Below are 21797 nucleotides of genomic sequence, written 5' to 3'. Positions count from 1 at the left end.
ACTTAACATTCATTCAAAATGTACAACCTCCAAGACCCACACAGTTAGCCCAAGTGATAGTATATGTGTACAAAGAGACAGAATTCAACAGCGTCAACAGATATGTCATCTGCACCTGATGCTAATCAGTTGTTTCCACTCCCATTCCGAGCATTGCTCCGGCAGGAAACAATGTGGTTTACTCAAGACGGGGTACCGTTTTAGTTGCATATGAGCAGACATAGTGGTTGTGGTGAGTAGGAGTTCGAGTCAGGTGGGGGATGTTTATCAGTGTGTGAAAGTTTATGATCAAAAACCTTGGGTCTGTGCAGAGGAAATTTAAAAGTGGTTGTTAGGAGAGATATTTGTCATCAAATGCACTTGAGCTAATACAGCCAATTATGATGTAAACAAGCAGTCAACTTTTGGGAAATGTAATGTTGATCAAAGCTTGAAAAAAAGCAATGACTGACAGGATATTACTGACCAGTGCATTTTTCAACTTGACTTCTAGGCATGTAAAAATGAAGATTCTTAAAGAGCATGTTCAGTAAGACATGGTTTCTTGTTTTTATCCAAGGTTGTCCAACCAGTAGAACCGGTGAACAGTAAGTCTGCGTCTTATATACAATAACATACTGCACGAGGAAAAAGCAGTGTGAAGCACTTATGATCAAACCCTGTCTAAATCTAACACCCCCACAGAAAAAAAAAAAAAGTTATCTACAAACGCTGTTTCCCCATGATTCAACACCATCGCTTATGATGAGGAAATCCTGAGGGCGTACCCAGGTTTATTATACACCTACAACATTTTTAAGACATGTACAAAGTTTACCCCCATCTTGGAAAAAAAATTAAGCAAACTTGAGTGTTTAAATACAAATTATCCCCAGTAGATAGAAAACCCCTCCCAGTGTAGAGTGACGTTTTGGTGTTTTTTCAAATCCATCACCCAAACTGAAGTATAGTGCATTCACGTTATCAAGTTATTACATTGTGCTGAACAGAGATATTCCACCGAATAGAGATCTCTAGATATGATTCAAGAAACCAGGATGAACAAACACGGTCCACTCTCACAAGCACAGACACGCAGTGACCACAAGACCACCCACAAGTTTAAAAAAAAAAACTCAATTATTATTTTTTTATTAAACTTCTATCTTTATGCAATCTGTATATATAAAAGTTCTAAAGCCATCAGCCTGAGACTAAAACAGACAGTGAGGCGATCATGTGTTTCAGTTTAAGTCCTCATTATTGGTTGACCAGAGGCCTGTGTGACACTGATGCAGATTACAAAAATCATATAAACAGGAGACATGATGAATACAGACAACAACAGAACAGAGGATCCCACAAAAATGTCTTGTGTTGTCAGAGTGATTAGAAGTAGTCCATGATAAAACAGGCTCGTTGACCTTGTTAATAAGGAGTCAGCAGAATAAATAACATTGAAACGGGTTCAAACTGTCTCTCTTGGTGCCCCACTGACAAATGACAGGGCTTTTTTTTTTTGGGGGGGGGGGGGGGGGGGGGATGATGTGCTTGATTGTTGGACTGAACAGCCATACCAACTGTGTGCATTTTAATGGTCACTACATGCCTTGTTCAAATGTAAAGCCACATGTGCAAGAATCAACGGGAGATGTGGTTTGTCTATGCGATACTATGCTCATTTGAAGAGTCTGTAAACCATTCTCTCATCTGGTGTTCAACATATTGACCACATACCAAGAATATTTCCATTTATGATTCTGAACATAGCATATTTTCCAAACGACATTATTAATAACCTTCTTTTCCATTCTCTTAAATACAATATTTTACATGTCAGATTAAATACAGCTAAGTGTGCATGAGTGTTTGTGTCTTCGGGCCGCTGTAGAGGATTTGTTCCCCCACTCTCTGCTACTGGCACTGGTTTTTGTGTTCTGTGATGGAGGCTCAGGCTCTTGATAGTGAAACATATGCTCTACAACATCTGCAAGGATACGTTACATTTGTGTGTGTGTGTACATATGTTCAGTCACTGTCACTGGTCTCACTGCTGGGGTCTCCCTGCACCTTGCTGCGGTGCTGCATGGCGCGGTGGTAGGCCACCTGCACTGACTTGCGGATGTTTGATTTTCTGCCCTCCAGCATCTTCTCCTTGTCCAGCTCCTGGTCCACACCTAGCGGCACGAGCTTCGAGCGCGGCAGCCACTGCCTGGATACACACAAAGTTGCATCAACATAGACACATCAGTTGGTAAGTCCAGCTCATCCAGTCCAGAGTCCATACATTTTTAAACCAACAGCAACTTTAACTCCCAATCCAATTATACTTCCTAAATAAAAGACATTTAAAATGATTGAATGTACAACAATGGATATTGTAATAAAATGTTTTCATACCTTTATATCAGCCATTTATCCATGACCTAAGCCAACTGGGTTCCCTTTATCTATTCATTTTAATTTGGTTGAATTTGACCTTTAATCCATTATTTTTTGCTCATAGTTTAACCATGTATCCATTACTTAAGCTTACAATCTCAACCATAAATCAATTTCCTTACTAATAATTTCAACCATAAAGACGTACTTTAGCTAACCGTTTTGACTGTTTAACCTTAAGTTGATTATATTGACAATGAATGTATTACTTCAGAAAACTATTTCAACTGTTAAAAGTTTACTATAAATTAAGTATTTTAACAATTAACTAGGGATGCACCGATGCATCGGTTTATCATCGATATCGGTCGATATTAGCTCTGTTGACAAACATCGGCAAATAACGTGGCATGAACCGATGTCAGTAGTCGATGCTTATTTGTTGAGCTAAATCAAATTAATGCTGGCATCTAGTACACCTAAAGACTGATTCAGAGAAGAAGGTATTTAAAGGTATAATATGTGGAATTTTATGACAATGTTAACGTTCAAATATCAAAGTTCATTTAGAATTGAGTAAGCCTGTTACTGTTACATGTTATACGTATAGATTTTTTTGTTGAGTACTTACATTACCTCAAATATTTCCAACAGTTATCAAAGCCATAGAAGTCTGTAATTGTATAGTTGTAACGGGACGTGTCTTGTCGCGGCAGCCGGCGTGATGAGCCGCCATGACAGATACAAAATGTTTATCGTTGCCAAGGCAACACCTGATTTTACGTCAAAGGCCGCTGCTTAAGGAAGCGGGAGCTGCTGCTGAAAGCTGCCGTACTGTTGCTGTATGTGCTGCTGTGATAAAAACGTCATGAAAATTACACTCGGATACATCATTGGTAAACACATTCGCTTTCTCAAGTGGGTTTCACCCGTTCGTTTTCAACAGGGGGGGGTGGGGAGTAGCAGAGAGAATCACTCCCATGATTCCCCGTCAGCCTCGTCATCATCTTCTGTTATTGTTTTGATTGAGAGCACCCCGGCGGCGGATTTTACACCCTGTGCGTTTAAGTCAACTGTTAAACAAACTAACTTGTCTTCATTATCAAACCTGGGAGAAAATGGTGGCATTGTGGGAGTATTGCACCAAAAGAAGTCATGGAACAAACATCAGTATGGGAATCGGCTAAATTGTTATATCAGACATCAGTATCGTTCCTGATTTTACCGAACGGTGCATCTAACAATTCACCCACTACTTAACCTTCATGTTTTAACCAGATACTTTTAGCTTACTCTCACTTTGTATCTGTTAGTTACTTTACTACTTTTAAATTCCCATATCAGTCACTTTTACACAACTATTTAGTCATTGCTTAACTACATACCTAATCATCTAACCTAATCATTTCAGTTTATTCATTACTAAAGCTATTTCAATCATGACTCAAAACCTTATGCTTACCATGGCAACCATTTACTTATTACTTTAGATTATCATTAGAAAAAACTCTTCCCCCCGCCTGCTTATTAGAACTCTTCATATGATTCTGTCTACCTGTTTCCGGGGGTTTGACCTGACCTGATTTCTACTCCTGAATGCTCTTAAGGGCATCAACAAGGCAGCAAAGAATGACAATGGTGCATGTTTCTGAGGTGATTGCAGCACACTATGACGTTAAACACAACATGTTTTTGTCCTCCTCTTCTATTTGCAAAACCACATTTGCCCTACTTCTGCCAAAGGTTCTGCTGTCTTGCATTTCAGTAATAGGAATGGGGGATTCTTTTCAACTTCTTTTTCAACTTTGACTTGTGCGCACACATCCAGTAACATCGGAAGCTTGTACTGCTTGCTTTTTTGTTGTTTAAAGAAAAAAAAAAGGTATCATTTGGAGGGAGAGGGAGGCAGAAAAAGTGTAACAGTTTAAAAACAGAAGAGACTAACTTTGAGATTGACTACATTTAGAAAATATAAAACCACAAGTCAAAACACCCCAGAGGACTGACCAGGTTCTCTTGTTGTCAAAGAAAAGGACCAGGAACAGGTGCTCTCTCGCCTCCTGGGTCATCTGCTCTCCTAGTTTCAGCACATCCAAAGGGGGGACGGGGATCGGGACACCACGGTGGAACACTCCCTCCCTCGGCATCTTCGGGTCAATTATCTGCAGGCAGAGAGGGGGCAAAAAGAGGATTAGATGTGCTCAGTAACCTGAAGGACATTCTACAATGCTCGTCAAACTTGAATGTATGCTGTTTGCAGAGGGGATTTGTGTCTCACCAGTGCAGGATATGAAGGATAGCCTCTGCATTTGGCCCACACCAGATCCAGAGCTTCAAGAGAAGAATAGTCATCAGAAGTCATCCAGCATCCTGACCTGTCTCGACCGCGCACCACTGACGGTAAGGAGCACAGGAACAGGAAAGACAGTCATCACTTCTAACTAGGTGACTAGGTTGTTTATACAAACCTTACGTCTTTATCTGTTAGGAAATAAACCTTGGCCCCAAAACTGGTTAAGATTATTTGTTCCTGGGACTGGTTTGGACTTGAAATAGAAAGTTGGACGAGAGCTGGGATAGGTGTGCTTAATGAATGGTCTGTGCTGCCATGGAAGTTACTGACTTCTTGAAAACACTTAAGTAGAAGACAAATCTCAGAGCGAGAAGTGGAGTGGAGTGGTGCATCAAACTAGTGGCATGACTACATCATGAGTCGAGTCATCCAAGTCCAAATAAATCAACACGTTCGACTGGTCAAAAATACAAAGATAAACTGAATTTACCAACCTCGTCAAGATTCAAATCTTTCCAGAGAAGACACTCACCTTCTTGGATTGAAAAAACTGTGTTTGCGTGACACAGGGAGGAGTGTGCGTGTTTGGTCGAGATGTGCTTACAATGTGAAACGCTCCGCGATCCCCCGACTGAGTAGGAATCATTTTCAGTGCCCGACGTCTCCTCACTGCTGTCCTCCTGGAAGGCGGAGCGAGAGAACGAGGCCTTTCCTCTGCCCTGCTTAGAGGGAGTCGTACTGACAGAGAGGACAAACAAGACAGAGAACATTTTAAGAACAACCGTCTACAATCTGACAGGTCAAGGAGTTTATGAACTACTGATGACCTCATCTGTAAATACAGCTCTGCACAGTTTCCCTCATTTGTACAATAACTTTCCTGGTGAACAAGAGGTTACCAGTGATTAGTTCACCATTCTTTTAGTTACATACTTTTATCACTTTTGTGCTTCTAAAAATTAACCATTGCATAGTGGAAATTTTATCCCTTCAATGTCAGCCTGGTTGGTTACACTCGTTTCATATATATGTATGTACAGTTTCACATGCGAGGACACCTGTTTATTTTCTTGCTGACAGATTAAAGAAAGGATAAGTTAAGTTCATAAATGTTTGCATAATAAAATACGGAGCGATCTAGTCAATCGGTAAGGAGTAGACTGAATCGTAGCTTATTTACTCAAAACAGCTCCAGTTTCGATTACGCAACAATCACCTGGTTCTGTCAGAAGCTGCACTGCTGCTGCTGCTGGTTGTGGACTCAGAGTCCGAGCTGGAACGAGGGAGACGGGTGTCGTTCCTGTACACACGGAAGCTCTCTGTCACAGGCTGGTTACCGCCATCGAAACCGTTACTGGGCAAACCTGAGTTAAAGGGAGAGAGATAGGAGCGGAACAGTGAGTGTGCACGATGAAAGATCAAACAGTCGTCACAAGTTCCCTTGGTATTTGTCTTCGGTACCGGGGAGCAGGTCGTCATTGTCACTGTCGCTGTCAGAGCTGGAGCTGCTGCGGGGGCTGCGCGGCCTCTTCCTCTGCCTGGTCGAGGACAAGTGGGGAAGCTGAGGGGGACCAATGGGGCTTTGACTCACACCTGCCCCGGCGTACCCAGCATCCCTGTTCTTGGGAGGGCGTCCTGGCCTTTTGGGGGGCCCAGCCATTTTTTGGTTCTTCTTGGAGAAGAGGACAGATGTCCGCCGGCCCACCTCGGGAGCCAGGGCAGACACATTTAGGTCTACAGTGAGGGGCGATAAAATGTAAGAAAATATCCAATTGATTAATCTTTAATCGATTTTATCTATCACACGTAAATAACAGTAGAAATAGTCCCACATTTACCTTTTCCTCCGATCTCCTGGCTGCTGCTTTCTCCCCCTTCATCAAGGTGTCCTGCAGAAGATGGGTGATGGGGGAGAGAAGAGCCGCGGTCGCCTCCTCCCACAGACTCCCTGCCCCCCAGTCCTGAGCCTCCCTCCCTCTGGTGTGCGAGCTTCCTTTTGATGACACTGATTTCTTTCCTCAGAGCTTTGGCTCTACGCGACTGACCAATGCTGTGCTTTCCCGAGCTGACCTCATCAAGACGCGTCTGCAGGTAATGCAGCTGCTCTTCCAGCGGCAGCCGTCGCCTGTTCTCCATCAGGAGGAGCTCTGAGAGGGGCGGGGGAGAAATAGAGGCTGCTAAATATGCAGCAAGACAGACTATTTAAAAGCTATCAAATTTGATAATGGTAAATGGAGTTGAGCTTGTGTCATGCTTTTCTAGTCTCCTGACTACTCAAAGCACTTAATACACTGCAGGTCACACCTACCCGTTCACACCACATTTACACACTGACGGCAGGTGTTGCTATATATCAGTATTAACTTATCCCATTCACACACATTCACAGGACGCTGAAAGATTTAGGGTAGTGAAATTTAGGGTTTAGTGTCTTGACCAAGGACACTTCCATATGTAACTGCAGGGAGTGGGAGTCGAAACGCCCAACCTTCTGGTTGAGAGACGACTGACTCTTCCACTGAGTCACAGCCGCCTCTGTAGAAAACTAATAAATGGAAGGATGTGGGCTGTTTCCTGAGATACCAAAAAGATGACAACATTAAGCTATTTTTGGTCATGGTGGTAACATGCTCTACCAAAGCTAGCATGTTTGTACTGTAAGTTGTAAACATGAGAGGTCCGGACAAAGTTTTGTTTACACTCGAAAATCTATTATAATCAAGACAAGTGATTGTAAAAGCAAACAGTCTCATAAAAACATTCAGCCTGTTGTGTGGATGAGGCTTTCATTTTTTTTTTCTTGCTGCTTAGGTTAGATTCTCCATCACTTGACAAAGCAACAGCAGCTAAAGAAGAAATACAGTTAATACAAGCAAAGAGGATTTGTGATCATGTTTGGCGCCACCTACTGGTCAACAGGCCAAAGCTCTTTCTACGTCTCTTTATTTTTGGTTCAGTGAAATGACACACAAGTGTTTATTTTCGTCTAGCATCTACACTGACAAATGTTCCTCAAATGTAAGAGTGTGTCATCTCAGACAGTCCTGTATCAACTCCAAATGCAAGGCCATCAAAATATGCCCCAGTTCTTTCTTGTATTATTATTTAATACCTTTCAGTGTAGATAACCCTCTCAAGACACTTGAAAGAAACACAATCATATACCTTAACTACAGAACTACAGCAAAATAGGCCAACTTACCATCTTCGTTGGACGACATCAGTCGTTCTCTTTCTCGATCCCTGTCCCGCTCTCTGTCTCGTTCCCGCTCCCTCTCTCGGTCTCTCTCCTGCTCGCGCTGACTTTCTGGGCTCGGCTCTCGCTGGAGATGCATGCCAGTCTCGTAGTCGAAGCCTATCCGTTCAGCTTGCCGCCTGGCAGTCCTAATGACAGCCCCGCCCATTTCTCTGAGCCGCAGGGCAGCGCGGTAGAAGACCGTGTCCTTAGCGTTGTACTTGAGGCAGTTGTTAACAATGAGGCCAAAGTCAGCCTCAAACGCCTCAAAAGTGAGGTAGCGATGGGACTCCAGCAGGTTCCACATAGTCTGGAAGTCCATTGGAGTGTCAATGTGGTCCAGGTAGTCAGGCACCTTGATATTGGAGGAGGGAGGAAGTAGAGATCTGGATTAGCTTTATTATTCTGTAATTATTTTTAGTGCAGATATGAGTGTGTAGAGCCAGCAGTAGTAGTTGTTGTTGTTTCTTTTTTTCCCAGATATTAAAGTAAAGGTCAGGATAAGAGCATGACAAACACTCACTGTGGAGGCTGCTATCAAAGTTGAGTTTGCAGACTTTCTGAATGTGTATTTGTGCATTTACCTCTGCCAGCGGTACAGGCTCAGTGAAGAAGTTGTTTGTGTCTCTCTCCTGCAACTGTTCCAGTGTGCTCCTCAACAGCACCAGGAGGGGAGTCAGCTGCATCTCCAGCACCATCTGCTGCACTTTAATCTGAAACACAGTGTGAACAATATACACCTGCTAAATAAATCAACATAGAGAGACAAGTCTGGGACCTGAAGTGTGTGTGTGTGTGTGTGTGTGTGTGTGTGTGTGTGTGTGTGTGTGTGTGTGTGTGTGTGTGTGTGTGTGTGTGTGTGTGTGTGTGTGTGTGTGTGTGTGTGTGTGTGTGTGTGTGTGTGTGTGTGTGTGTGTGTGTGTGTGTGTGTGTGTGTGTGTGGACACAAAGTAAATTCAAATTCAGGTCCGACCCACACATTTTACAAAGCTGCTGCTAGTGAAGGAGGTTTTTGTTTTGTTTTTCATGTTCACATTTCTACTTGGCTTGTTGTGACCGAGGCGAGATCTCAAATGTTAAATGTGTCAGAGCGTCCAGCAGCGCTTCTGAACGGCACCTTACACGGAAAGTACTGAACACAAAAACATTAACTGTTCACCTCTACCAGGAATTTAAATCATTGTGTAGAAAATTAAGAATGGAAAACATGTGCCCTAGATTTAAAAAAAGGATTTTAAATGGTTATAAAAAAATAAAAAAATAAAAATGTGTGTCTCACCGTCTCCCTCTTGAGTTTCTCTCTCTTCCGGATGAGCTCCACCAGTAGCCTGGCTCTCTCCAAGTCGTGTCTCAGTCTCTGCCACGCCTTCAGCTGCTCCTTCAGTGCCGACTGTTTCTCCTCACTGTCCCTCTGAGGCGGCAACTTGCAAAAACCAAAAAAAAAATCATGTTAGAAGACTGAATGACGCAATAACAGAAAATGATATGAATCAACTCCACTTCTAAATGAGTAGCTACGCAATAACACAAGTCACCGGAGGGAGCTGTGAAGGAGGTTGAGGAGGGACAGGGTCAATATGTCGCTGCGACTGTAGATGTGTTTGGAGCCGGCGTAGGAGAGGAACGCCGTTACGACTTTGCCTCTTTAACGTCCAGTAGCTGTGCAGTCGCTGCATGAACTGGCTCTTCCTGGGTACTGTCAAGTTACTGGTGATTTTACTCAGCCTGGTGGGAGGGGGAAAAAAAATGTGATGATGTGTTTGGTCCTCCTACTCCACATACAGTTCTCCATAAAAAGATAGACAGGGTTTTGTGAATCTTGGACTTGTGAAGCCCCTACAGTACAGTTAAAATACAAACTTCTTGTCCACTGTACCTGTGGGGAGGGATGCAGGGCACAGACACGACCGGTGCAGCGGCTCTCCTCTCAGCTAAGATCTTCCTCGCTCTTTTCATCTTCAGCCTCGACTTGGCCTTCGCCCTCTTGGCTCGCTCGGAGCTCCAGCCCTTTGAATCGTCGTCATGGCCGATGCTGGGCTCATCGTCCTCCTCCAGCTCTCCCTCGCTGTGAGAAGAACCCATGCTCGCGCCGCCGACGCCTCCCAAGGGTCGCGCCGATCCTGGAGGCGTGTGGATGTCACAGTAAGCCGTCTTGCGGACGCTGAACGAGGTGCCGTTGGCCCCAGTTTCTCTGACCGGCTCCATTTTCATATAGAGGCCCGCCTGCTGGGCACATGTGACGTGGAAGGCGGTGTAACAGTTGGCTTTGTGACACTGGATGCAGGCACCCGACCCGCGCTGCTTGCAGATGTAGCAGGTGAGCTTCCAGCGAGCAGGAGGAATGTGTTCGATGCTATCAATCGGCTCCAGGAAGACTGTGTTAGCAAAGCAGACCTGAGAAAAAGCAGAAAACAATTCAGAAGCATATTTACTTGTCCTAATCATAGTGCTTGGAAAGTATTGACATAAGGTATTGATTGCAAAACTGTAAATGCCTCAGGCGAACACAACTCAATCTGGAGGTTTATGTAGCTCCCATAAGGACTGCATGTAGAAGGGAATGGGCTCACCTCTGGGATCCAGAGGGCACACACCACATGGGCCCAGCGTGCGTCGTCTGTCTGTTTGAAAGCGCCTCCCTTGTTGGGACACAGAGCACAGTCCACAGCTCGACTAGGTGACTGCAGGCAGCGCCGACACAACCACTGGCCCTCTGGGATGTAGGGCACACCATAACACTCCTGATGCACAGCGAGGTTACACATGTCACAAAACAGGATCACATTGCTGTTCTGACATTCTCCATCGTTGCAGATGCAGCAGACAGCATCTTCGTCGATTAGGGTGCTGGGGTCCGCCTGGGAGAGAGAAGGAAAGGAGAGATACGATGTTGGATGCATTCCAGTATCTTTAAGTGGTTAAAAAAATATATATTTCCCCCAAAATGTCCAAGTTCAGGTACCTTGTTATGGCTCTCAAAGTAGGACTCCTTCTCCAATCGGTCCATGAGGTACTCAAAGACCTCCTGAGGGATGGGTGTCACACCGTCCCGCCGCCGCTTGTCATTCATGATGTCAAGCCAAATGTAGTCCTCTTCATCGATGTCATACTCTACCTCCTCATCCAGCTCCTCGACGGACTTATCAATATACCTGAACAGCAAAAATATGTTTATATTATTATGTAATAGTGCATGGGTGGCAAAGAAATGTTAGCAGCTGGGAGTACAGGGCTGGCACCAACTTAATCTTTGAGTTAAATTAGAAATTAATGACAAATTAAAACAAGGAATCTTAGGTGAAATATAGTTCCTAAGACATACAATGGCAATTGTCCTGTCTGTAATTCTTATAGCTGCTGTAAATTGTGAATAAAAAAAAAAGGTATTAGAACTCTAAATACAGACCTGTAGTAGGATAAAGGCCGAGGAGGTGCATCCGGTCTCTCTTGGTCCAGCTCTCTGAAGACCGCCTCAGGCAGCTTGACAGCAGGCCCAGACTGAGAGCTGTGATGATGAGACGAGCCGTCCTTCTTCTTCTCTTTACTTTTATGCTTCCCAGACTTTGGGGTGGATTTCCCCCCATTAGAAGACGGCATATCCTGGCGGTCCTTGCCGCTACCTCCTACCTCGCTGCCTCCTCCGTCACTACCATTGCACACTCCTCCACCACTCCCTCCAGTACCAGACGGAGGAGCGTCGTCAGCGTCACTGTCTTCCTCTGACACCACATCGATGTTCTCGAAGATGCTAATGCGGTGGATACGCCCTTGCAGCTCCAGCTCCACCATACGCTGCGCCTGGGCATAGGTCATTGTCTCTCTGCCCGGGGAGTGCGAGTGTTCCGAGTGGTTGGGGCTTCCAGGTGTGTTCCCTCCCTGCCCCGGACCTCCACTTACGTTACGTTCTCCCTCGTCCGTATCCCCCGACCCGGCCAGTGAGGCGCGGGGAGGTCGTCCCTTCCTCTTCTTCTGGGGCACAGTCTGCGCAGGAGTCGGGTTGTCATGGTCGTAGTGGTAGAGGTGATACTCAATTCCACTGTAGCTTTTGTAGACCTTGCGACACGTCTCCACAGGACACTCATAAGGGGGCTTGGTGGCCCGTAGATTGTGACAGAAGGTCTTCACATCAAAGTCCAGCCCCATTGTGCCAACAGCCACCGCTGGGACAGACGCTGCTCAAGTTTACATCTAAAAAGAAGGAGGGGAGGGAGGGAAACACAAAGGAGGAGCATTGGAGCATCTATTCCATGGGTTGCTTTACGCTTGCACATCATGTGTTATAACGGTTATAACAACTGAAAATCACTCAACTAAAGCAGTAAGAGTCAAACCTGTGCAAGACTTTAAGCACCTGTTACAGTGCAGTCACGTGAGGATGTCCCTCGTTCCCAGTAGCAAACACACATTTATGTTCAGGACCTCCTCCCCCCCCCACCCCCCCAAAATAACAGGTGCAAATTAAGTAAACATGTTTGCAGTTTGCTCCAAACTAACTACAGTTATATTGAGTTGACGTGCAGTGAAAAAGTCCAGCTGACAGTATTTTAATAAGCTTGTTTACATCCCACAAGTTGGAAGAGAAACAGGTTCACATCGCAGTGCACAAGTTTGAACATCCAAGAGGTAACCGTGGGTGGTTTTTTTTTGACGTATTTCAAACCCAGTTAATGTCACTTTGCAAAGGCTATCTGCTCAAACAATACAACAACAACAACAACAAAAAAGAAAACCCTGCAGCCTGGCGCTGTTAGCTAGCAAGCAAGCTAATAACAACACAGCTAGCAAACAACAACAGAAACACTTGGGGTGAAATATACCCGCAGAGCTAATGCGCTTTATCTCGTTGTTTACAAGTTAAAAACGACAAGACTAGCGGTGTGTGCCTAGTCCTCTTATTTAAAATAGATAACAATGTGAAGTCTGCACAGTCTTAACTAGGTGAGAGCAACTCGCGTACATCTGGTGCTACACATTAGCTACACAAAGAGAAAGACACTACATTACAAAAAGGACTGATTTAAGAAAGATAAACAGTAGTTGTTGTTTTTTTTTTTGTAGGAAATATTCAGCATTGCCCAGTCAGTCACTTTGGTTAGGTGGTATTTCCCTCCACAATGACCTCACCCTGTTCATCCCCACACTATAACTATGCAGCAGCAAGAGACAGTTTAAAACACCCAAGAGGTTTTAAGATGATACAACAGGAATGTGAGAGCAGTCTGTAAATAAGTGTAACAACGTAAAGGGACTTTGTTTGTTCTCCGTCTTCTCCATGAAATGTTGAGCATTAGTCTTGGCATCGCGGACTTTTACTACTTCATGCGTTCAATGGTTACGAAGAGGTTCAGATGGGAAAACCTTTGAAACGTTCAAGTAAAATCACAGACAATTAAAGGTTCTTAACGTGAGCCCAGTTTGTCACAAAAAGCCCGTGAAAACGCTGCTGATCTTTAAGCACTTACTACTCCACGTTCCTCACGGACTTGCCTTCTTCAGGGGGAAACCTTCACAGCAGCAGCAGCAGCAGCAGCAAGCGCGGACTGGTTGCAGATTTTGTAATTCATTAGATAGTCCCCCATATATATATATATATGGATCCGAGGTGGTGGGGGGGTAACGCATGTGCAGTGTTTTTTTTCCCCCAAAAAGAATAATTTAATACCCTGATCATTTCATTGTGTTGGGGGGGAAATATTCAGGAACTCGGTTGGAACAAAAGGGGGGTAACCGTTGCTGAAACGTTGCGCCGCTAAGCTAAACAGCGCATGACACATTCGCCACACGACAGAGGGCCTATTTTCTCGGCTTGGAGGTGGTAAAATAAGGCTCATGTTTGTTTTTTTTCCTTCCAATATATATCTGGAGATATACATTTTGTGTGTGTTTAATAATTTATTTTTCCTCCTCTTCTCGGTTGTTAATTTCATGGACTTTTTTTTTTTCCTTCTTATATGTCGCGAATCTGTGACCGTGTTTCAAAGCAGTAGGCAGGACTCGGCGTGGAATACATCAATCCTGGCCTCAGTTCATGTCATACGTTCAAATAACTCTACTGATAATAATCAATTAAGTACAACTAATAAAGGGATTATTAAAAGAGTGATTCATGTGTTCTTTACCTGCTTGCTAAATTAATCATGTTTTTGATTAATGTGGCTTTGGAAGAAGGGGGGGAAACAACTATGACACAGACAATCAAGCACAAAATAATATTTATTTCTCTCTCAACATACAGTCCGTGATTACAGTGCAGCAGGGTAGGTGGGGTAATGCAGTGGGACAATCAGCAGGCAGAAGCAATCCCACACATAAAATACAAGCCTTTGACAATCGGAGCCCATTCACCAGGGGGCAATGTTGTCTTCCAGAGAGAAGTGAGATGTGCAAAGGCAGAAGAAAAGCTCCTCCCTCTGTGCATTTCAGCTCCTCTTTTGATCATTGCACCCTGATGAATATGCAAACAATAGTTATTCCCTTCTCTGCTCACAGTGAGTTAACAGCGAGGGAGTTGGGACAAAACATACCAGATACAATGACAGAGAACAGAAATCTCTTACTACTGGAAATATTTCACCAAAGCAGAAGACTCTGCATAATATCCTATAAAAGTCCAATTCAAACCGAATTGATGGATAAATATACATCAAACAACCCCTCCACCTCCACCACCCCCATACACAAGTTTTACCATCAAACAAACAAAATGTACAAATATATAGTACAAGACAACTGTACAATTCACAGCTTGGCAGGATTGGGATGCAAAAAATCTTTTCAATGTGTTGTGGAGATGTGAAATTTCTGACCATCGTAGCCGTTTTATTTATCTTTGCGTTGTGGAACATTAGAGTTGGCCATGCTAATCTGTGATTTAAAAAAGTACAAGCTGTGAAATCTATTATATACAGTTTAGGAAACTGACCATATCTTAAGAGAAACTATATGTTGTGCAAATCTTCAGCATCAAGAATCATTTGATTCAATATTTCAACAAAAAAAAAAAAGAAGGAAAAATCAACCTGGGAAAGTCAACATTAAAACTCCAAGGCAATAACACTGCTCTGAGTCTCATTTATTCATCTACTTAAGAGGAGTTCTTGTTTTTATTTCTAAGTACCATCTTCTGTGAATACAATGCAAAAATGTATAGTATACCTAAGACAATAGCAGCATCAAAACAAAATTAAGCTTTATACATCAAATAATTTAAAAAGTCAAACTTCAGTGGTGATTGCACAAAACATTTTTACATACACTGTATGCTGAGTAATAGGACAGCCAAGTTGAGAAAAACATTTAGCAGTAGTGACTTCAGAGTTTGATAAGTGATTTGTGTCGTTTATTATTTTGCAAGTAGCTTCTATTGTTTGCTTTGTGTTTTTGTAACTTTGTTCAACTTATCAGCTTGCTCCTGTTGCACACATCATCAGAGATAAGGCTTGTGGCAAGGCCACGATCAAAGCTTTGTGGAGGGGTTAAATTGCACTTTAAAGCCTCAAGCCTTCACATATTAATTGCTACATTCGGATTACTACCAGAGGCATACACTGTAGAAAGAACTATGTACAGTATATATGGCTCTGGACACTGCCTTTTCTCTGAGCACAAGGACACAACAATGCCACCTCTTGTGCTAGCCAACACATCAAAAAGAGACCGTGTCCAACTAACCATTTGACCTGAAAATGTTGATTTTGGCTGCTGGCTTTTTTTTTTTTTCTTCTTCACCCATCAGTCTCACTTTAACCATTTCTTTCTGCAAGGCAATGGCACATCCCACCTCTATGGCATGCCATCTGTCACATGGTAGAAAGTAAACAAGGGTTAAAACATGATTTTATTATTTAAATAAGAGCATATACTGTGTTAATAGTGCAGTACTACAAGGGCATTCATATGTAAACAAAAAACAAAAGTGTCTGTAATGCATAAAAAAAGAAAGAAAAAAAGAGACTGCACTCAAATAAAATAAGTTGGATGCAGACATGCAGTTGTTTCACATAAGAAAACAATCTATAAATCAATGCTCAAGGCACTACATTCCTTCAGGTATCTTCATCATAAATACTGTCCTGTTACTATATCTCAAACCACTGGTTTTTGGATTCCAAATGTAGTGTAGTGTTTAATGTGGACGTAACACAAAAAGGCAAAATCATTGTGACAACTACAGTAGTACAGTATTAAAGAATAAAGTGAAACATGTTTCTGTGACCTAAAAAAAAAAGAGACTTGTATGGCTAAGTTTAGTCAAGACCACAGCCAAAAAGCATTAGGTATTTAGACAAACATATCAACAAAGTAAACACACATACTTTCAACACACACACTCAAACACAATAAACTACATATATAGGTGTTGTATTAAGAATAACAACACTCTTATGTTTTTTACAAGGTCACATTATGTACAGGAGTCGCTCTGGTGAAACACTGCAGAGCAGATTTGGAGATTAAGTAGTCCTAGTGGTTTTGAGACAGGGGCCAGTCTCAGAGTCATGCATGACCAGAGGGTAGGCTTGGATCCCTGGGTTTGCCATTGTGCCAAAGGGCATATTTCCTCCAGCACCGAGCGAGCCTACAGGGCCCACTGTCCCCACAGGACTAGGCAAGCCAGGCCACTGCGGGGGGTATAGAGGACCAGGAACCATCCCGCCATAGGAGCCTGCTGGTGAAAGGTACCCAGGAGGGAGCATTGCTGAGGAGTTTGGTGCTAGGGTTGTGGGCAGCCCCGGGCCTAAAGCAGCAGTCAGGGGGCAGGAGAGAGGCAACTGGAACTTGCTGGGACCAACTTGGCACTTCATCTGAAAAAAGAAGTGAGTTCTTATACAAAGTACTACACAGACGGTCTCACGGCACCAAATGACAAAAAGCTGCATTTTCCCCACTTTAAGTCCCTTCTCTTCAAGGGACTAAAGGTTCCTCCGGCCTGTTACTGCCTGCATTTTCACAGAGAAGGTTAGGCAAATTAGCCTGCTGACTTATGAAAAGCCACACCTGTTTTACACAGGTCAATAGAGATTACACCCATGCAAACTTTTTTATACACATTTTCACAGCTGCAAATCTCAATTTGACTTAACAAATCACCTGCAATTATTGAATGTAGCCTTCAATGTTTCACACAGAGTATGCCATTTTATAACTGTCATTTGAAACCACTACTTTCTCAGTGTTGTTTACTCTTAATGACATTCAGAAAAAAAAATCAAACTTGTTGAGATTCGATGTTCTCTAGAAGTTCTATAAATGGTGCAATGCCCCACCCGAAAGTCCCTGTACTAAAACAGTTCCAGGCGTTGAAACACAGCTTTAGATTATCTTAAAACCTAAAGAAATGGTCCATAATTATTCATACCAAGTGCACCTACCTCATGTGTAGCTCCTCCCCTGGGTAGCGCTTTGCCTTCGAGGTCCTGCTTTCGCCTCTGCTGTTTGATCTGGTTAAGGGAGGGCCGCGTCTGATTGGCTGCTGCTATAGTTTCCTTCGTCCAGTCATCCACCAGTTTGTGAAGATCATCAGTAAACGTGCCTCTCTTGTTGTTGCTGTTGTTGGTCTGGACCTGAGCAAGTCGTGTGATTGGCTGAGGAGATGGTGAGGGTGTGGTTGTTGTAAGTGTCGGCTGTGTCTGGCTGGCGGCTGTCTGAGCTGCGGCGGTGCTGAGAGGCGACCCTGGGAAGATACAAAGACGTTAAAAATCTGACCTTTAAAATAATTCAAAAAATTACAGTAAAATCAATTGGCTGATGTTTGGCAGTAGTTTAAGACACCATGAACCTATATTATAGAATATTCAGTTTTTATATTACTGATGGTTTCGTTAGGGTCAGAGTCAACGTGTTTACAACTTGTCGACTGTTGCACATGTTGTATTCTGCCAACAAAACAGCCAAAGGATTGCAACATAAATGACTTTTGTGAATTTTAGACAAATGAAATGTTTGATATGCAAGCAATGAAAATATTCTGCATTTAAGACATCGACAGTGCCATGCAAACCAAACAAAACACCAAAATATCTGTGGTGATTCCATATTTATAAAAACAACATTTTCATAAAAAGTAGAAAAATAAATGCACACACAAACATACATAAGGAGGACTAAAAAAAAATAAGTGTGGACAGAGGTAAGAAAGACAGAGTAAGAAAGTAAATGAGATAGTTACTACTACTGCGATCTTTGCCTAGACATAGTCGTTTCAGAGTGGACCCTATAAGAAGGTAGAACAGCACAAGACAGAAACAGTTAGGCCAGGACACACTGCACACTACAAGTATGTGGACAAGCTGCTTCAAAAGCACAATCAGCTATTTAAACAATCAGGGAGAGAGAGAGAGAAAGAGGAAAAGAAGGACAAGGGGTGTAAAAATCAGTGAGGGCTGGAAGAAAGAGCCTACGTGTTCTCTTTAAAATGGACAACGTCTGAAAGCTAAACAATCAGAAAGTGTCCCTGATGAGATTAAGAAATAGAGCCCTGAGTTGTGACGCTGCTAGTTAATTACCTCCTATTTCTAGCCAGACCAATATATTTTATGTTGCCTTATGAATTAACTTTAACAAACAAAAGAGTCTAATAATTAGCTCTTTAAGATTTAGCAGTTATTGGTCCATTCGTTTGAGGAGAGACCATGACAAATATGAGTGTTTGCTAAGTGAGGAAGACTGGAGCCTGGATTAAAAAGAGAGATCCCTTTGTCGATGTGAGAATGCCTGTGAAACAAAAGGTGAAACCAAAATAAAGAAAAGCACATGAATACTAGGTGGAATTCATCAGAGTCAGCACTGGTCAGACACATGCAGATAATCAGGAGAGGTGGAAGGAAATACAAAACAAAAGTAGTAATATTGATGATACAGCCCTTCATATGGCGGAGTAAGTCTCCATCAGTGCCCTGCCTGGCGCCTGCACCATGCACGTCTTCTCGGTCCAAACATGAGGGACAGAAAGAGTTCTCCTCTACCTCAGCATAGGGCCCTGCCTATCACAAGAGGGCTGGGGTGGGGGGGTGTGTGTTGGGGTCTCTGTGTTAGTATACAGAGGTTTAGTGAACTGGGGAAGTGGCCTTACTTGGGAGATGTTATAGGATTCAAATTAAGGGTGGATGGAAACTCACAACAAATAAATGGAGTACTATTTCTCTCACGCACGTCAACACAAAGACACAAACATACACGCACAGTCTTTTTAAAAATCTGACCTCAGGCCCATGTTTGGACAGAACTAGCCCCAGTGTGCTAACGGGGTATGTTTTAAAAGCCAGCAGCACTGCACAAAGCGTTTGTATAAAGCGGATTGGGCACTGTACCCATTTGATGATGGTCATGAATGTAACTGAGATTCTGTGAGTTGATGTCAGAGGAAAAGCTAGATTAAGTCACTTGCATCCTGGGTATTGGAGGCCACACATGTGGATGAGTAAGAGGCTTGCCCACTCTGGAAATGTTTCCTTTTCAATCTTCATGCTGACAAAAGGGAATGGTGGCCAGACTGGGCCGGTCTAATTTGTACAACTACGGTAACTCTTTTTGGTCAGCTTCATACTTTCTGACCAGATACAGCTCTCCCTACCTGGATGCCTAGTGCAAAAATATTCACAGAGATCATTACTCACAGAATACTGTGAGGGTATCTGTAAGATACTTGCTGCTGGATAACTATCTAATGGACTACAGAGCAATGCAGACCAAGAGGTGGAAACAGTACAACTGTTGCTTGCACAAAGCATAAGCAAAGGCACATAAATTACACTGAACCTGTATTAATTCTAGACACTTTAATCAATGAAAAAAAGGCCTCTCTTTGATATGGCATAAGCTCTAATTTTTAGCATAACAACAAGCCACCGAATACAGAAATATTCAAATCCTACAACTATTGGCTTTACTTACATCAAACTAGAGGCGACAACTGCGTAGAGACATTTTATCAGTAGAATTAATAATTCATGCAGTTTTTGTTATTGCAGACACTTAAAGAAAGATTATGTAAAACTTAAAGCCTGGTTTATATAAAGTGGTGTGTTACAGAACAACATCTGTCCTATCACGAGTCCAGTGGAAGAACTTATGACTCTTGAAGAACAGATAGATAGTGAACTCTGTGTACTCAGAGTAAACTCAGGAGCAAATAAACACACTACACAGAAGTTCTCATTGAGTGCTAGAAGATGAGAAGGAAACACATCCCGTCTGGGTACGGCTTTGATTGTGGTGGCGCTGCCTATGTTACCTTGATGCTCAGTTGACTTGAAGAAATCCGTTTTTTAATGCCAACGTTGTAAATGCATGTGATGGAAAATAAGAAAAGTCATAAAGAACACAAGCTTAGAGGTCGTTGAGTGCGAGTGAAAGGAAAAGAAAATGGGTCATGTATGTCAGGTGAGGAGGCCTGTGAGGAGAGTTGAATACAAGATCCACTGTATTGCATATAAATAAAAAACATGTGGTCGATAGAGGAGAGAGCCAGGTAAATAAAGAAAAGATGGAAATGAGTGAGGGGAAATAGAAAAGAACAAATACAAACAGATGGACAGAGACACAGGTCCACTGAGGAATCTAGTGCGTGGTTTGCTACTAGATTTATAGGTGACTCTCTCTGACGTTTGGTGGTAAACCGTCCAGCCTGCAAAAATGAATATAAGAGGGAAAAGAGAAGAAACAAGAGAGACACTTTGTAAAAGTGCACACAGACTGGGATGAGAAATCCCCACAATCAAAAGCAACCAGAAAAGGATACTAAGAAGTAGAAGTGCACAATATGCAGGATCCCATTTTAACATTTGTTTAATCATGGGAAAGTAAAGCCAATAATTACAACTGATAAAACAAACTTTATCACAGGAGCTGAGAACAAACACATTGGGCTATTACGACTGTTTTCACCATGGTATTTATTTGTCTATTAATGAATTGATACATTTATTATTTGATGGGTCGTGTTTTTAGCTATCAGTACTAACTAAATCAATTTGAACCACAGTATTATTGATGAAGAAATCAGCCAGTTAAACAGAGAAAAGATCTGGGACTGGTTTCAAAAAGGAAATGATTCTAAAAATAAAAGGTTTGAGAAAGTCAAGAACTTAACAGCTTTGTGTAGCTGATGAATGTAGTTTTCTAGATTCATGGATGACTCAGAACCTAGGACACAAAGCTCTTGGTTTTATGTAACTTCAAGAGCACAGTGACCAACCCGCTGGCATCTAAATTAATCTGTTTTTATATTGGACTATCCTGCAGCAGACAAAAGTGAATCTTACTTTGTGCATCTGAAAAACAACATACCATGCGTCTCTTGAGTGTGATCTATTACTCATCATGAAATTCTAATGTTCACTACGTTGAGTTACATTAGATTCACTTTCAATTATTTTCATGTTTTCTCTCATTTGATGCTTGATTTATAGTATCTATGTAGAGCTACATCAGATTCTTGGTCTAAAGTGAATAATAGCAAAGTGTCTTTGTCTGTTTCTCTTTCCAAATGTTATTAAAATCACCAGAAGAAGTAAACTTGTTTAAAATGTCTGAAAAATCTCTTGTTATTGGCTCATAAATTCCCAATCCGTGCCTCAGTATTAGTTGATACACAGATAAGATGAGTAGTATATACCACACATTTCCTTTATTTAATTTAAGCAGTGTCAGCTGATTGATTTAGTAATGTATATGTTCAACATTTGGAGCTGATGTGTATTTTTATATGAGGACACAACACTTTATATTGAAGGTTGAGTTTAAACAAAGCGGACCTGTCTGTGTTTGTTATCCTTCAGGGTGACGCTCTTGATCCAGCTACAATCAAACTGTTGTCCATCCACATAGACAACATCTATACTGTTTACCATTTACCTTCCCCCTTGCAGCTGTTCTGACAGTAACGTGTCCCATCCACACACACAAACA

General features: G+C 42.5%; 2 protein-coding genes across 7 annotated transcripts in view; both read right to left on the bottom strand.

Annotated features, from left to right (window-relative positions):
• Positions 1-1114: 1114 nt before the first annotated feature.
• brpf1 (bromodomain and PHD finger containing, 1) lies at positions 1115-13615 on the bottom strand. 4 transcript variants are annotated; one of them, XM_020629481.3, is made up of 16 exons: positions 13352-13615; positions 11296-12077; positions 10852-11041; positions 10460-10747; positions 9766-10283; positions 9425-9614; positions 9169-9312; positions 8474-8602; positions 7857-8244; positions 6493-6831; positions 6116-6388; positions 5871-6018; positions 5259-5392; positions 4640-4755; positions 4369-4523; positions 1115-2191 (listed from the first exon to the last, which is right to left on the bottom strand). In XM_020629481.3, the coding sequence occupies exons 2-16, from the start codon at positions 12030-12032 to the stop codon at positions 2008-2010; spliced, it is 3933 nt and encodes a 1310-aa protein (XP_020485137.1). In that variant the 5' UTR covers positions 12033-12077; positions 13352-13615; the 3' UTR covers positions 1115-2007. The 4 variants fall into 4 exon arrangements, with proteins under 4 accessions (XP_020485137.1, XP_065817319.1, XP_020485140.1 ...); XM_065961247.1 differs by having other exon boundaries at positions 13377-13615; XM_020629484.3 differs by having other exon boundaries at positions 4640-4692; positions 13352-13614.
• Positions 13616-14084: 469 nt separating this feature from the next.
• The window catches only part of LOC109980916 (serine/threonine-protein kinase WNK2), a 42979-nt gene continuing 35266 nt past the window's right edge, over positions 14085-21797 (bottom strand). For all 3 annotated transcript variants that reach the window (XM_029276542.2, XM_065961245.1, XM_065961246.1), the window contains 4 exons: positions 20416-20514; positions 18058-18102; positions 17261-17562; positions 14085-16693 (listed from right to left, as the gene is read on the bottom strand). In XM_029276542.2, coding sequence (XP_029132375.2) covers positions 16343-16693; positions 17261-17562; positions 18058-18102; positions 20416-20514 — 797 coding nt within the window. In that variant the 3' untranslated portion in view covers positions 14085-16342. The remainder of the gene's footprint in view (positions 16694-17260; positions 17563-18057; positions 18103-20415; positions 20515-21797) is intronic.

The sequence above is a fragment of the Labrus bergylta genome, chromosome 12, assembly GCF_963930695.1.
Source record: "Labrus bergylta chromosome 12, fLabBer1.1, whole genome shotgun sequence".
In the NCBI taxonomy this organism is placed as follows: domain Eukaryota; kingdom Metazoa; phylum Chordata; class Actinopteri; order Labriformes; family Labridae; genus Labrus; species Labrus bergylta.
This window is presented reverse-complemented; position numbering and strand designations above follow the sequence as displayed.